The 17,991-nt window shown below is 17.0% G+C and overlaps 5 protein-coding genes across 5 annotated transcripts; 2 read left to right on the top strand and 3 right to left on the bottom strand.

Moving 5' to 3' along the window:
* Positions 1–1,720: 1,720 nt before the first annotated feature.
* Positions 1,721–6,829, bottom strand: MSP1P (merozoite surface protein 1 paralog, putative; the record flags this gene model as incomplete). Its single annotated transcript, XM_028675985.1, has 1 exon — positions 1,721–6,829. One exon carries the CDS (start codon positions 6,827–6,829, stop codon positions 1,721–1,723), a length of 5,109 nt encoding a protein of 1,702 aa, XP_028532520.1.
* Positions 6,830–8,480: 1,651 nt separating this feature from the next.
* LRR8 (leucine-rich repeat protein, putative) lies at positions 8,481–10,901 on the top strand (the record flags this gene model as incomplete). The annotated part of the gene is made up of 5 exons (XM_028675984.1): positions 8,481–8,763; positions 8,884–9,541; positions 9,607–9,782; positions 9,859–10,372; positions 10,670–10,901. The coding sequence occupies 5 exons, from the start codon at positions 8,481–8,483 to the stop codon at positions 10,899–10,901; spliced, it is 1,863 nt and encodes a 620-aa protein (XP_028532519.1).
* Positions 10,902–11,130: 229 nt separating this feature from the next.
* On the top strand, positions 11,131–14,070 carry PRELSG_0727700 (conserved Plasmodium protein, unknown function; the record flags this gene model as incomplete). The annotated part of the gene is made up of 1 exon (XM_028675983.1): positions 11,131–14,070. One exon carries the CDS (start codon positions 11,131–11,133, stop codon positions 14,068–14,070), a length of 2,940 nt encoding a protein of 979 aa, XP_028532518.1.
* Positions 14,071–14,313: 243 nt separating this feature from the next.
* PRELSG_0727600 (procollagen lysine 5-dioxygenase, putative) lies at positions 14,314–15,861 on the bottom strand (the record flags this gene model as incomplete). Its single annotated transcript, XM_028675982.1, has 1 exon — positions 14,314–15,861. One exon carries the CDS (start codon positions 15,859–15,861, stop codon positions 14,314–14,316), a length of 1,548 nt encoding a protein of 515 aa, XP_028532517.1.
* Positions 15,862–16,586: 725 nt separating this feature from the next.
* Positions 16,587–17,650, bottom strand: PRELSG_0727500 (conserved Plasmodium protein, unknown function; the record flags this gene model as incomplete). Its single annotated transcript, XM_028675981.1, has 6 exons — positions 16,587–16,652; positions 16,736–16,847; positions 16,916–16,993; positions 17,113–17,164; positions 17,298–17,372; positions 17,467–17,650. The coding sequence occupies 6 exons, from the start codon at positions 17,648–17,650 to the stop codon at positions 16,587–16,589; spliced, it is 567 nt and encodes a 188-aa protein (XP_028532516.1).
* Positions 17,651–17,991: the final 341 nt, after the last annotated feature.

Here is a 17,991-nt window from a genome sequence, read left to right as displayed (position 1 = left end):
AAAATTTTCTATATGATATATAATTTACAAAAAAACATATTTTTTAAAACAATGAATTAAGATGTGTAAAAACAAAAAAGTTTTAGGTTAATTTTTTAGTATTTTAAAATTTTCTATATAAAAAATTTCTGGAAAACAAATTATTTTGTACTAAAAAAAAAGGTGTAAAAGTATATAGAATTTTTTTTTTTATAAAATATTTATATAAACATTATTTCAAATTTTTCTCCCACAAATATAATAAAACATTAAAAAAAGAAAAAAAAAAAAAAAGATATTTTTTTTTTTTATTTTTTTTTTTCTCTTAAAATTATATAAAGTGCCCTAACTTTAAAGAGAAAAAAATTTCAAAAAATGAAAGTGTAGCGGTACAAAACAAAATATTCTATAAACTGCAAAAAATTTAAATATTAGTACACATGTAAATATATTTTTTTACTTTCTTTTTTTTTATTTGAATATGCATATTTTTTTTTATGAGTTAATGCACTCTTTCTTTCAACGATTCTTATTTAGGAACAAATTTTAACACTTAAAAAAAAATAATTAGAATAACTCTAGATTTTATTTTTTTATTTTTACAATCCTTAATTTGTGCACTTCATTTAAGAGAGTTCTGTTTTTTTTTTCATAAAGTATATATAAATAAAGTGAAAACAAGCCAACAAGGTGCTTCTAATTTCATTTCTACCTATATGCATTCAATAGAATATTAAAGGACTTCTTGTATCTAAAAATTAGAACATTTAGTAGAGGATTGCAATGTTGTATTAAAAATATATATAATAAAAACAAAAGGAATAATGATTCATATAAAAAACAAAGAAATTGTTTTTCTTATCTATTTAGTTCAATTTCGTTAATAATTATCAAAATGTGTGTAACTAAGATGAAATCAATTTTAAGTGTAATAGAAATTGAACTAATTAATATTTATATGAAATTATATAGTTGCAAAAATAAAAGTTACGAAGAAGAAAAAGTTTCAAAAGAGTCCATAAAGAACACAAAACTAAAATTATGTTCAATAAAATTTTACTTTTACTATTTTTTTTTTAATCATAAAACTTCATAAAATAGTAATTTTATTAGAAACTACAAACATTAGATATATATATTTTTATTTATTATATTTTTATTTAGTAGCATATATCTAATCCTAATACCTAGGATTAATTATAGAATAAATTATGTTACTTATTATTATTTTAGAAATATTTAAAAATGTTATGAAAAAGGTTTATACATTTTATACAAAAAAATAAAAAATTTATCATATGTAATTTTGGCTTTTAAATTTGGATTTATATAAAAAAGTTTATAGAAAGAAAAACATAAAAAAAGAGAGATAAAAAAAAAAAGGAAAAATTTTTAAATGAATATAGGAATAAATAGCATAATATAGAAGAAAATAAAATAGAATAAAATAAAAAAATAAAATAAAGTGAAAAAAATTTGAAAATAATAATGAAATATTAAAAATGAAAACAAGTTAGGACAATGTATTTAAGAAAAAGAAAATAGTAAGTGAAAAACTTAAAAATTGCACACATAAACATATTTATGTGTAGAAAATATAGTATACGAAAATTTTCCTATGTTCATATATTGTAAAAGAAAAAAAAAAAAAAAAGCATAGTTAAATCCATATAAATAATAATTAATAAATTATCCTTAAAATTTTATTTAAAAGTATTTATTTTTAAATTTGAATTGAATTTTATGAAAAATAAGAAATTAAAATTAAAAGAAGAATAAAAAAGTTTGAAATTTTTTTAAACGTAGATAAACTACATAGTACACCTTCGTGTATAGATTTTGTTCCTAAAGGACATGTACATTTAATTTTATTTTTTTTTAATTCACATTTTGCTTTTTGATCGCATCCACCATTTTTTATAGAGCATGTATTATTTTCATTTAAATAGCATTTTTTATCTATCATTATATAATTAAGAAAGCAAAAACATTTTTCTCTAGATTTATAAATAGAGCAAAAAGAATTTTGAGAACATTTTTTATAGTTGCACTTATTTTCTATCAATTCAAAGGGTGTATCTTGGTTAGAAGTAAAATTATTTTTTTTCATTTTATTTTTATTATATGATATATATATTTTATTATTATAATTATTTCCTTTTTCTATGTTAACATAATTTTTTCCCTCATAAATTTCTAATATTTTATCTACAAATTCAATTCCTTTATTATCATATTTTACATAATTATAAAAAAAAGATGGATCATATGTGAAATTTGGTTTATGTTCAAAAGAATTTCTAATATTATTTAGAATGTTATTATAAATAAGCAATTTTTTATTTAATTTTTCTTCATAACTTACAAGATATTCATAAATCAACATATTCTCATAAAATATATTAGAGTATAAAGTCTTTACATTATATTCAACATCTATATGTAATTGTTTTTTTAGCTCTTTTAAAACATTAATTTGCTCTTCTAATTCTTTAAAAATTATTTGTCTTTTTTTGTTTTTATCTTTTATTTTACCAACAATTAATAAATCTTCCTCAATGTCATTTATGAGTCTTTTATAAATTTTATAGTTTCTTATTTTTTCATCATTATCTAAAAAAAAGTAAACATTATCATCCTTTTCAATATAAAAATAGTTAGTTAAAAGATAAAATTTTCGAAATTTTTTATGTGAACTACTTTTAATTGTATATATCAAATGCAATTTCTCTTTTATTTTTTTATAATTAACAATTAATTGTTTTGTGCTTTTTTCACATCTAATAATGTCATTAAAGGAATCATTGATACTTATATATATATATTCAATTATTTTTTTATTTTTTTCAACATTAGAAAATGAAGAATGAAATATAGATAAATATTTAAAATGGGTTAGCATCTCCTTTAAGTAAGAATCACAGCATTTCTTTTGTTTTTGTAAATACTTTAATATTTCACTATGATAAAAATTAAATTGTTGAATATCTTCCTTCTTATTTTGAGTTAAGAGAGCATACTTATTTAACTCGAAATTCTTAATGCTTATTTTTTTTTTTTCATTTGCTTTTTTTAAGCTAATTAAATAATTTTCAGTTTTTGAATGTGTATGTATTATATCTTTATATATATTTAATAAAGCTTTGTGTTTCTCATTTACTGCTTCTGATATATCTTTTTTATACTGTTTTTTCATTTCATTTGTCTCATCAATTGAATTTTTTAATTGTTTCTGTTTATATATATGTGAAATATTTTCTTCATATAATTTTATTCTTACGTATAAATTTGATATTTCTTTTTCTATTTTTTTGATGTTTAAAAGGCTTTCACTCTTATTTACTATATATTCATATAGCAAATTTAAAATTAAATAATAATGCTCAATAGATTCTTTTTCAAAAAGAAGTTCATTTTTATTAGCTAGAGTAGTATTAAATGTTGAATCATATGAATTATGTTTAGAATTTTTGTACATATTATCACAATACATGAATTCTTCTTTAACCTTGTTTTTATTTATCTCATAAAAATTATTTTTTTCTGTATTAGGAAATGGGTATAGTATATTATTAATTTCATCATTTTCTTCTTTTGGTAATTCAAATACTGATTTATTTGAATATTTTTCAAAGTTTTTTATATAAAAAGATACAAGTGATTTTTTATTTTCATCTAATAAATCACATTTATAAAAGTAAGGTAAATTAGTATTTTTATTAAATAATAAATTATTATTTATATTACTATTTTCAAATTTATCTTGTGATTTATTAATTTTTATATTTATTTTTAAATTGGAATCCTTTTTTTCTTGTGATATTAATGAACTATTTTCGTTATTAGAGTATTGTTTATCACATAAAATTTCTAGATTCTTATGAACATATTTATTATTGTTATTATTAGAAAAGATATAATTATCTTTATCCTCATTTAAAATATTATCTTCATTAGAAGAGTTTATACCTGTATAAAATTTTATATTTTCTTTTTTTATTTTTTTTTTTTTGCAATAAGAATTAAATGTACTAATTTTTAAATTGTTATATGTATCCATATTATATTTACTTAATAGCTGAAAAATTATTTTTTCAAAAACAGTTGCATTTTTATGATTAGAATAATAATATAATTTAAAAATATAGTTCTGTTGTGTTTTATATAAAATAAATTTGTAAGATTCTGTCAAAGAATTTATTAAAAGGGCATTGTCAAACAATTTTAAAGGAAATTCTGAATAAGAACAAAACTGAATAGATGATACATTTGCCATATTTATCTTATTAAATTTATTTTTTAAATCATTCATGTTATTGAAAATAAAATCTTCAACTTTATTTTTTGAATAAACTTCATTATATATTTCGTGTAAATCTTCATTACTACATTGTATTTTCAAATTTTCAAAATTTTTTAAAATATACACAGAAATATTATTATTATTAAATATATTATGTAAATAGGTATTAATAAATTTAAAAGATTTTATTATTTTTTTATGAGTTAAATTATTAATGCTGTATGAAAAATTTTTCTGTAAGAAATTTTTTACATCAGTTAAATTTTTCAATTTTTTAACATTTTTATGTAAATGAGTTAGAATTATTTCATCCACTTTCAAATGCTTACTTATGAAGTTGTGATTAAGATTAAAAATATAAAACATATAATTCATAAAAATATTAGATAGGTCAATATGCTTTAGTAAACTTTCCAAATTTTTTAAAGTTAAGTCAAAACAAAAATTTTGATTTACTTTTTTTTTATATTTTTTTATAAAATTTTTAAAGGAGTTGTTGTATATAATATAAACAAAATATTTATTAAATAAAAATGACAATGGAAAAAATTCTCTCAAAATCATAATTTTTGTCTTTAATTTAAGTAATATTCTTTTTTTAATTAATATTTTTATAAATAGCAAGATATTTTTGTAATATTCTATTATTTCATATTGTCTAAATTTTGATGCAAATAGTATAGGCTCCCTTTCTGACTTACTAGTGTTTGATATATATTTTATTTCTATTTTTTTATTTTTTAGTTCCTTATAGTCATTTAATAGTTTCATTATATTTTTCAAATTATGTAAATATTCATTTTCATCTTTTATTACCTTATCATATAGCTCATTTTTTTTTTTCTTATCTTCTTTTTCTATGAAATTTTTTTTGTCATTTAATATAAATGAAAGTTCCTTAAAATTAAAAAATTTTGATTCTTCTATATTATTAGCATCACTGTAATCTTCATTTTTTCCTTTTTTTTTTAATAGTTCATTTTTACTGATATCATTTTTTTCTTCATTATTCTTTTTAATATTTTTATTAGATTTATTTATCTCTATGTCATTTTTCTGTTTTAATAAATTTTCAATAAAATTTTCATATATTTCTTTAGTTTTTTTATATTTAGAAAAAGACTTATTTAAATCACTCAAATGTTTTATAATATTTTCAGCTACGTCTTTTCTATTGTCTTTTAAATTTTGTTTAATATAATTCAAAGATAATATATCCCTAATTGTACTATAGTAATCATCAAAGTTCAAATATATAAATGAATACATATCTATATATTCATCCAGAAAGCTGAATATGTATTTGATTTCATTTCTAATTGTTAATACCATTGATTGAGGATTATTTTGAAATTTTTTAAATAGATTAAGAAATTCTTTTAGTTTATCTTCTAGTTTACTTTTTATATTTAATAATTTTTCTATATGAAAAAAAATGAAATATTCAAAAATATTTCTTTTTTCGTAAAGCTGTTTTTTTTCCTGTGCTATTAATGAAGGAAATGATTTCTCTCTAGAATGTTTAATCAAATTTTCAAAATGATTTTCATCAAAAAAAATTTTATCGTAATTCTTATATTTTAATTCTTTATATATGTCCCTGCAATAGTTTATACTTACTTGTTTTTCTGATATTTCTATCATTCTTCTGGATATATATTTAACAGAATTAGCAATATTTTTTTCTAATGAAATTTCGATGTTGTTTAAGAGATTTCTCATTTTCATCATAAATTTTTTATCTGATTTTTCACTTAGTATATATTGATAAGTTTCAATGTAATTTAAGTTTTTTTCTTCATTATCTTTCTCTTTTTTTATTTGATCTTCATCTTTATTTTTAATTTTATTAATTTTACTTCTATTTTTTTTTTCTTGTAATATTTTTTTTTCTGATATATTTACACTAAAATTTTCAAAAGTTTTGTAATAGATATCTTCCTTAAAATTGAGGTGTGAATTAAAAGGAATGTTAAAAAAATCATTCCTGTTGACTGTTAATTTTTTAAAATAATTTATATATTTTTTATAATATAATTTTATTAATATCATATAATAATTATATCTTAATACTTCAATTTGCTTACGCAAAATATTCTTAGTGTTAATATAGCTGCAAGTCTCTTCTAATTTATTTTTCATAAATTTTTTTTTATAATATACTGTAATTTTTTCTAAATAAATTTTTATATCTTTAACTGTTTTTATATTGTTTAAATTTTTTTCCTCAAATATCCATATTTGAACATTTTCATCATATAAATATAGCTCTTTGATAAAACTTAAATTAATTGATGAATATAAATATTTAAGAGAGAAATATAAGTCATACATCTCATTTTTTATTTTTTTAATATTTTTTTCTATATCTTTTAATTTTTCATCATTGTTTTTATCTAATTTTATATTTTCTCTTGATTCAATCAAAGAAATTAAAAGAAGTGTATATTTTTTTGTTGTTTCATTTGTTTTATGTAAAAAATTTAAAAATCCTATAGTTTCGGAATGGAAACAAAAAAATAAAAATAAAAGAAAAAATATACACATTATAACCAAGAAAAAAAATATATAAATTTATATTTATATATCTATAAATTTAATTTTTCATTTTTCTTTCTTTATTTCAAAATTTTATCATTTTTCTATTACTTTTTTTAATATTCATAATTAATATTTAGACAAATATATTTCCTTATCTTTTAATAATTATATTTTAACTAAATCTTTTTATGTAATTATAAGTATATTTTTATTTAATGAAGTACAGTCATTTTTTTTGAAATTAAAAGTGTTCTCTTAAGATATAATATACACATAAATATATAAATATATATATATACATAAGATGAGAAAAACCATTAAATTAAAAAAAACCAAAAGATGTACAAAAAAAAAAAAAAATTAAAAATTTTTTTTTGTGGACTTTTACAATAAATTACATACATTTTATATTTAATGAAAATAGAATAAATCTGAGTATTTTTTTAATGCATGATGATTTAATTGATTGCATGCCTAATGATCCTTAAAAAAAATAAGGGAAATAGTTCAAGAGATTTTTAGTCATTAAATAATTACATATCTTTAAATAGTTTATAACATTTATATATATATTTTAAATTATAGTAAGTTTTTGTATTATATCATTTATAAAAAGTAAAAAAATTATTTCCTTTTACGCATAAAAAAGTATCACATTTATAAGAAAAAAGTATAGATATTATATAAGGAATAATTTTCCATTTATTTTTTTATAAGTAACCTTAAAGATTAAATATAGTAAGTAAATTTAGAAAAAAAAAAGATAGGGTAACTTTAAGGTAATACTTTTTTGAAACGTTTTCTTTAATTGATTCACAGCATATTTCTTAAAAAAAAAAAATTATAAAATATTATATATATTACAATTTAAAATTTAAAGTAGATAAAAAAAAAATCTCATTATTCACTAAATTTTTTATTTTTGATATAAATCAACAACATATGTTATTCTGATAATTTTCATCTTAACAATTTAAAGGATTTAGAAAATAATATAAATATATAAGTACACGATAATTAAAATTGTTCAAACAATATAATAAAAAAGGAACTTATATATTTTTTAATTTTAATTTTTTCCACTATATTTTTAGATTACAATATAAAAATATTAGGAATGAAAATAGTTAAAATAATTATATTATTATTATAATTAAAAAAGGAGTAAAGTTACTATAATTATTGCAATTCTTATTTGCATATAAGACTACTTGTAGAACACTAAAAAAGAATAAAAACTTTAAAAAAAATTTAAGAAGAGTAGCATAGTTATTATTTAAATAAAAATTCCTATTAGTAAATATTACAAATTATTATGATAATTAAAAAATTTTTTTTTAAAACTCTATTAATTCTTTATCAATATAGCGAAACATTAATTTTTTTTTTTTTTAAACTTCATTGTCTTATTTATTTTTATTATGAATATATTTTTTTTTTTTGCAAATATTTTATGTAAACTAAACATTGAAAGCAAATTATCTTTATATATAAATAAAAAAATATCTTCTGTTTAAAGAAAATTTTTAGGAGATATATAAATATACATTTCTGAATATTATTTTTATATTTTATTAATATAAATTTATAATCAAAAGAAAAAAGAAGTTACAAATACTCCAATTTTAAAGATATTGATATATTTAATAATGAAAAAATGAGTTATGAAAAAGAAGAATATAGAGAAGATAAAAAAAATGATAATATAGATAATGAAAAAAAGGAAGATATGAATAATAAAATATTCTACAGTATAATACCAGATAATGATTATAAAAATATACACACAAATATAATAAATGAAAAAATGATAATTGAGGAAATAAAAAAGTATAATAATGTAAAAAGAAATAATGTAATTGATGAATTTTATCATACTAAATCTTTATCATTAGAAAATAAAAAAATATTATTAATACAAAATATTAACCTTTTTAAAAGTAAATATATATATATGTCAATAAAAAGGGATTATATAGAATTTTTATAGTCTTTATTGAAATATATATTTTCTTAATTCATTCTTTATATTTCTTTTATTTTGTTTTTTATTTGAACAGATTTAGAAGAGTTACATTTAGATAATAATTTAATAGAAGAATTAGAAAATTTAAATGAATTAGTTAATTTAAAAATTTTAAGTATTTCAAATAATAATATAAAGGAAATAAAAAATTTAGATAATTTAAAAAAGTTATCAGAACTAAATTTACATAATAACAAGATTAAAAAAATTGAAAATTTACACAACAATAAAAATTTAAAAATTTTGATATTAAGTAAAAATTATATAGAAGATTTGGAAAATATATTTTATTTAAGGTGCTTAGAAAATTTAAAATTTTTAAATTTAATTGATAATCCTATATGTAATATAAAAAATTTATCATGTGAAGTAATTTCTAATTTAAAAAATGTTAAATATTTTAACAATGAAATAGTTACTGTTAAAAATTCACAAATAGAGAAAACTTGCATTGATGTTAAAATATACGAAGAAACAAAAGAAATTAAAAATTATGATTTAAATAATAATATTAATGATACAAAAAATTATGAAAAGAAAATTTCCGAAGCATATTTATATGATATAACTATTTTGTCTAATTCACTATTTGATGAAAAAAAAGAGCCAAATGTTTTACTTAAAATAGATAATTATTCAAAAATAAAAAATGATTTTTTAGAAAATATTCAAAATATGAATTCAGAAATAATGTACGTAAAAATTTACATACATTTTATATCTATAGCATACAATTTTTTTTTTTTTTTTTTTATAGTAATAAAATACTAATATTAAATGAAGAAAGAAAAAAATCTTCTGACGAATTTGAAAATAAAGTTGAAAAATTTACTTCACAAAGTATGTTAGAAAATATTAGTGAATATAACAAATTAAAAAAGAGAACAAAAAAGGCCATAAGAAATATATTAAGTTTTTTAAATTGTGAACAAGGTTATATAAATAGAAAATAATGAAATATGATACATATTCATACATATATATATATTGTGGTAAAATTTATAAATAGGAATAGAGAACATGACGATTAAAAAGTGCCCTGATTACTACAAGAAAAAACTAGAGATAAATGAAAAAAAAAGCATAAACGATACAATTAAAAAAAGAATTGAAGATATCTCAAAAAATTATAATTTAAAGTTGAATACACAAATTTTTAGTGAAATTGAGGAAAGTAAAGAAAGTGAAAAAAATGAAGACATTTCAAACGAAAACGAAGATATAAATATTATATTTGTCAATAAAGAAAAATACTCAATTCTAAAAAATTACATTGAAAATAATATTGAGGAAAATTTTCTATTTAGAGATAAGTTAATAAATGAAGAACTGATGAATATAGTTTCACTGAATAATTTCATAGAAAAATTTAAAGTAAACATTTCAAACATAATAAAAGTTATAAATGACAATATCTATAGTTATTTTAGAAAATTAGAAGAATTAGAGCAATCTTTCAATTCTAAAATTCTTAACTTTTTTTCTGATGTTAAAAAAAATGATCAACCTGCTATAATTTTTAAGTAACATCTATGAGAACTTCCTTTTTTTTTGAAATTATATAAGAATAAAAAATTTTTATGATAAAAAAAAAAAAAATAAAATAAAGCAAATAAATTATTAATAGAAAAAAATAATAAAAAAAAAAAAAAACCTGAAAAAAAAAAGAAAAATTAATAAAAAAAGCGTATTTAAAAAAAAAAAAATAAAATAAAAAGAAAAAAGGAAAAAAGATAAAATAAAATAAATAAATATATATATATATATAAATTTATATATAATTTTTTGATAATATAATATCATTAAATTTGCTTTTTCAGCGAAGAAGAAATAAATGAATATTATATTTACAAAGGGTATAGATCAAATGTTTTAAACAATTTAGAGGATTTTATTTCAAGTAGTTACAATAAAGCAGGTAATTTTTTAATTGAAGAAAAAAAAAAGTATTTATTTTTAAAATCAAGAGAAAGAATAACAGAAATTGGAAATATTGTTGATATATTTAATGATTTATTCTACTCTTATCTGTACTTATTACATGTTAAATAATATTTATGGGAGTGTGTTTTTGTATCTATTTAAAAACATTAGAATTTTCTTTTTTTTTTTTTTTTTAATGAAAAATTATATTTTGTTGAAATAACTTATTAAGTAAAAAAAAAATAAATAAATAAAATAATAAAATTAAAAATGGTAAAAAATAAAAACTTTAAAAATAAATATTAAAAATAAAAAAATAAAAATAAAAAGATTCAAACGGAAGAATTAGGTTGATGACATGAATATTTTTTGCCTTTCAACTTTTTACTTGATTTTATTTTATTTTTTTATAAATAATTTGCATACAAAAAAGTTAAAAACATATAGAACAAATATAATTCATTATGATACTAAAATAAATAAATATAAAAAATTATTTATTTTAAAAAATGGTAAGTTTTTAAAAAAAAAAAAAAATTATAGAATAATATATGCTGAAAATATAAAAGATACAAACTCATTAATAGGTGCATATGTAAAAATTAATAATGGTGTATTTAAAGATTGTAATGGTATAATATTGGATTTAAAAAAGACAGAAAAAAATGAATATGAAATATTAGTTGTAATTAATAAAGATGAATCTGTTAAATACCCTAAAAACATTTTAAATAAATTTGGGAAAAGTTATTGGATGAATATTAGAGATATTGAAATTAAAAAATTGAAAAATTTATTTTTTCATAATTATGATAATTTTTATGATAAAAAAGAAAAGAAAATTAATGATGAAATAGAAAATCTTCATAATATTAAAGAAGATTTTATTGATATAGATGAACATTTTTATGATAAGTATGACCTTTTTAATAGTAAAGATTTAGATTCTAAGTTAAATAAAGAGAGTACTGAAGGAAATTTTTCTCAAGAATCTTTAAATAAAAATGTTAGCGAAGTGAATAAAAGCATATCAAATTTAAATTATGATGAAAATAATTTAAACAAATTAGAAGAAAAAAAAAAAATAGATGAAGTATATTATTTTGATTCTTATTCTGATTTGATAAATTTAAAAGAAAATTACGTAAGGGGAAAAAAAAATGTACGTAATTCTTTTTGTCACAATATTGTAAAAGAGATTGAAAAAAATTATTTTTATGAAGATTTATTAAAATTATATCAAAATAAAAGACATTTATCGAATATTGTTGTTTGTTTTTACATAATTAAACAGTTTGTTAGAATTTATAATTTTGAAAAAAATAATGAAACTTCAAGAGATAATTTTTTAAATAAAGTTATATATAACAATAATTTTGAAAGTATATTAATAGATATAAAAGTTTTCTTAGAGAAAAAACAAATTTATAGAGTAGTTGATAAAACTTGGCTATTATGGCTATTAGTTAAATTGAACATTCATAAAGAAGAAAAATATAAAAACATTTTTGAAAGTATTTTATATTACCTTGTTGAATATATTAATTTTAATATTTTAAAAAAATTGAATACAAAAAGTTTATGTGCTCTTTTGTGGAGTTTAGCAAAATGTTCTTATAAAAATTTAAAAGTTTATAGAAAAATTTTGTATTTTTTAGAAAAATATATTTCTATTTTAACTTGTCAAGATATTTCAAATATATATTATTCTTTATCCTTATTAAATTATAACAAAGAACATTTTTATGAATTAATTGAAAAGGAAATTAATAAAAATATTAATAAGTTTACTTTACAAAGTTTGATCAATATATTATGGGGAATGACCAAACTAAAAAGAAAAAACTCAACTTTTAATATCATTAAAGATAAATTATTATTTTATTCTAGTAATTTAGATATAAGAAATGTCAGTTTGTTCTTGTGGTGTTTAAATAAAAATCAATATTACAAGGTAGATATAAATTTTAAAGGTGAAATATTTCAGAATTTAAATATAAAACAAGCAATTCAATTGTTAATTTTCTTTAATTACAACAAAAAAAAATATATAGAATATTTAAAGTATGTTTTGAATTTTTTATTTGAGAATATTGGTAATTTAACCAATCAAGAAATATGCTTTTTTATTTATTCTTTATCAAAACTAAATTTACTAAAAAAAAGTTTTTCTAAAGTAAAAAATGATATTTTAAAAAGGGATCCTAATACTTTAAATCTTATAGATATAAACATGTTAATTTTTTCATTAAACAATAGTAACCTTTATGATAAAGCATTAATAAACTATTTATTTAATGAATTAAAGAATATATTAAAAAATAATATTAAAAGTACACCAAATAATGTATATAATAATTTTATAATGAAAGAAAAAAAAGATTTTAAAAACTTTAATTATATAATAAAAAACTTAGCTGAAATGAAAATATTTGATCAAAACATTATTTTAAAGTATGTAATATTATTTTCATTAAATATATCAAGTATATATGTAGATGATCTTATTGATTATTTATTTTATACAACTTCTTTGTATTATCCTAATAAAAATAATAATTATTATGGTGAGAATAAAACAAATGAAAAATATTATAAATATGAAGGAGATATAAATAATAAAGAGAATATTATAAATTTAATAATTAATAATAATGAAATTAAACTAGAAGAAGAGAAATTTAAAAAGGTTTATTTGCATTACTTAAATAAAATTGTTTTATTTTTACAAGTAGTACTTGAAAATTTTGACGTTGAATCATTCTTGGAAGAAATGGAATATGAGAACTTTAAAAGCAAAAATGATTTCACAAAAGATTCAAAAAAAAATGATACATTTCAATTTAATTATAGGGAAGAAACAGGTGAAGATATTAAAAAATTAAATGAATTAATTTTAGATAAAAACAGTATTAACGTAACTAATTTAGAAAATTTAATTTCTGACAAAGAATATTCTTCGTTTATAAATGAGAAAGAAAAAAAGAAAAATGAACCTACAAAAGAAGTATTATGTAAATCAATTAATTCATTAATACATTTATATTATTCATTCGCAATCATAAAGGCTTTTGATAAAAAGAAAATTAATTTTTGTTTTGATAATTTGTATAATGTTGTGGAAAAAAAGAAAAATGAAATAACAGCATATCAATGGTTATTGATAAAAGACATAGTGGATATTATGAAAATAAAGGAAGGTAAATGGATAACACTTTTGGATAAAGTAAATACATATGTGAATTCTGATACTGAAAAAGGAAATGAACAGTTTGAGACAATAAATATAGATATTTAAAAAAAAGAAAAAAGAAAAACTATGTTTTAAAAATGAATTTTTTATATAACACGTGTATATGGAATGGAAAAATATGATAAAATTAATTATTCTTAAATTATTTTTTTACAAATGAAAAAAAAAAAAAAAAAATGACATAAAAAATGGATATATATATATATATATAATTGTAAAATACTTCGTCTTGAAAAAAAAAAAAAATAGTATAATTTTTACTGAATTATATATATATAAATTTTCTTACTATATAATAGTTTTGTTAAAAATATAAAAAAGCCAAAATAAAATCGATAATATAAAAGATAGAACACAAGAAAGTTCAATATCATTTAGTATCAGCATAGCTCTGTTTATGTAAGTTACTTTTTTCATATTGCTTATATAGAAATTGGTATCAATGTATATTAAAAAATTTAGAAGATATTTAAGATGAATTAAAATGAAAGTGACAATTGCAACTACTGTAGCAAATAAAAGACTAAAATAATTAAAGTTTAAAGTGTCTTTTAAACTGTAAAATAAATACCATAAATGCCCATACCATTTAGAGCTATATATATTTTTTAATCCTATGTTGAGGATTATATCATCAGCATTTCTTAGGCAGTGTATATGAAGCATGCAAGGAGATGTATGAGTATTTATGTCAACAACAGAATAATTAAATGTTTTTTCAATTTGCCCAATTTTTCTTGTATTATCAATATAAACATTATCTAAAATTGATTTTTGTTTTCTCCATTCATTTTGATTTTTGTATTTTTCTTTTACTAATTTAATTTTTTTTAAATTATCATCATCATCATCATCATCATCATTACAGCCATTATTTTTTTTATCATTTTTAAAAACTTTTTTTATAAAATTTATAAAAGTATTTACAATATTATTTTTTTCTTTTTTTTGATCCAATGAATTTTCAAGAATTAATTTTTCTTTTTTTTCATCATTTAAGTAATAAATATTTAATAAAGGTTTAAAAGGAAAATGCTCTATACATTCGGCATAATTTAGTAGCATTAAATTATTTTTTCCTCTGAATAAGTGAAATATAATATTATGATTGTCGATAATAATTTTATTGTAATATTTAAAATTTTTTAGAACATTAAATTCTAGCATTTTTTTATTTTCCTTTGAACTTATTTTTTCTTGCAATTTTAAGAAATAATTAGAATCTAAATATAGGTTTGTTAAAAATACTTGATCATTATCAATAAAAGAAGGTATATATTGTAAAATTTTTTTTGCTAAGAATACATTACTAATCCATCCTCCTGAATTAAGCAAATTTAAATTATTATAAAAAAAAGTAAAGTTTTGGTATTTTTTTTTTATATTTAAGGAGTTCCAATCAGTATTGTCATTATTTTTAAAAATACTATTATGAAAAATTAAATGCATTTTCTCTATAAATTTTAAGAAAAAAGTATCGGAAGAATAAGTACTTTCACTAGTACAAACAAAAAAATTGTCATAATTTATAATATACCTTTCTATAATGACATTAGCTGGCTGAACAAAGAAAGTATCAAAACCATCAACAAAAAGAATTAGATCATTATCATTGCATAAATTTAGATATTCTTTTACTTTTATTAGTTTCCAAATAAACCCTTTCCATTTTTCTCCCATTCCCAATACCTTTAAATTTATATTCAAATTCTTACAACTTTCTTTTAGCGTTTTAAAATAACCTTGTTCATGAGTAGCAAAAGTTAGAACGTGCAATTTTGTATTTTTTATTTTTTCTTTTATTTCATCTATACTTATATGACTATTTTTGTACATTTTGAAATATATCTTGTTTTTTATATAAAAAGAATTGTTGTAATATTCTAAGTATTCTAAATAATTTATTCTATTATATTTTTCTTATTTTTTAAATATCAACTTTTAAACAAAAAAAAAAAAAAAAATAGTATGATGAAGAATAATAAAAAAAATAAAATAAAAAATATAATTCTTGTTAGAAATTGAATGAAATGAAATAGGTCTTCTTTAACAAAGAAGTAAGACTTTGAATAATTTTCTTTTTTTTTTTTGTACTAGGATACAAGTAAAAAAAAAAAATATAATTGCTATAGCAATATAGTAATTTGTGGATTTAAAAATATCAATACACTTACAAAAAAAAGATAGTAACTACAAAATAACCAAATGAATTTAAGAAACTTAAATATGTAAATAATTCAATGGAATATTAAAAAATATTTATATGTGAGAGTCTTGTTTGTATATGCATTTAAATGTTTTTTATAGTTAAATTATAAAATTTTATAATTTTTATATTTTTATTTATTATATTTTTTTTTTAACTAAAAAAAAAAAAAATTGAGTTATTTTTTTTTTTAAAAACGTTATGTGCAGTTTTATGCTAAGAAATATTTAAAAGAAAAATTTTTATGCACAAAGTGCTATGCATTATTTTTTTTTTCTTTAACATTGAAGTTATAAGAAAAAAAAAATTATATAAATCAAATAAAAGTTTATTTATGATACAATTTAAGAGATCTTCAGTCATTAAATTCAATATGAGGGTTTTCATATTTTCCTAAGAGTTGCATTTCTTGTTCACTTATCTGAATTTTAAAAAATTATATATAAGATTATTCAAAAATTTTAACAAATTACATTTTTTTTTTTTTTTTTTTTTAAATTATACCATTTTATATTGATTTTGAAAAAAATTTCTTAGTAATAAGAGAAGTTTAGATATAAGAAAAATTGTAAAGCAAGATGCAGAAAATATTAAAATATTTTTGACTACATTACCCCTATAAATTCAAGTATAAAAATATTATATGTATAAAAAAATTTAAAGAATTTATCATATAAATATTACTGTTGTATTAAATGTATAGTCTTTATATTTCTTATGATAATATCCTTTTGAGAGCTATACAAGGGATCAAATAAAAATCTTCGTAGATGATAGCATAGAAAAAAATAAATTAAAATAAAAAACATATGAATCGAGAAATTTTTAATTTATAGAAATAATTATTTATTTAATTTTTTTTTTTAATTTTCCTAATATACTTTTTATTAAAAATCGTTTTAAAACCGGGAAATAGAGAACCTACATTAATCTCTATGAAAAAAAATATATATGCAAAATAAAAATTAAGATTAATTCACTTTTATTTTCTTTTTTATTAAAATATTTTGTTGTGAAAATAATTAAAACATCAGAAAAAAAAAAAAAAATGGAAAAAAAAATTAACCTCGAAATAAGTAAATTGAATTGTTAACCCTAGATAATTTGTAAGTTTGAAAATTTTTTTTTACTAAATATTTATCTATATTTAAATAGTTACAGAAAGGCATAAATGTATTAAAATCTTAAAAAATATATATGTATTATTCTTTTATTTATTTATATATATATTTTACTCGAATATATAAAAAACAGCCTATTTTTTCTGCATGAATTATTGCATAAAGAATTCTTAAAATAGTCATATATTTTTAAATCTGAAATTTTTATTAACTTATTTTCATATCTCTTACTAATTGCATATGAGAAACATAGGAAAAAAAAAGACATAAATTGAAAAATATATTTAGATAAAATCATTTTAAAAAAAAATGTTCACACTTTTAATAAAAGAATAAATGAAAATAACAAAAGTAGAAACAATAAATGAAGTATGCTAATTATCATGGCATATATGAAATCATTAAAAATTATAAAATAAATATTTTGTAACTTATGTAAAAATAATAGATACATATATATATTATTACAACAAACTACAAAAATTAAAAAAAAATATATATATTTCTAAGAAAAATTTATTATATGAACATAATTTTTTATTTTTTTTAATAATTTTTTTAAATAAAATTTATGTAAAACACTTTAAAAAAGTTTATAAATTAAATAAAAATGCTTAGATATTACAATTTTTTTTTAAA

The sequence above is a fragment of the Plasmodium relictum genome (genome assembly GCF_900005765.1).
Source record: "Plasmodium relictum strain SGS1 genome assembly, chromosome: 7".
Lineage (NCBI taxonomy): Eukaryota > Apicomplexa > Aconoidasida > Haemosporida > Plasmodiidae > Plasmodium > Plasmodium relictum.
The sequence above is the reverse complement of the archived record's forward strand: the minus strand, read 5'-3'. Positions and strand labels throughout refer to the sequence as shown.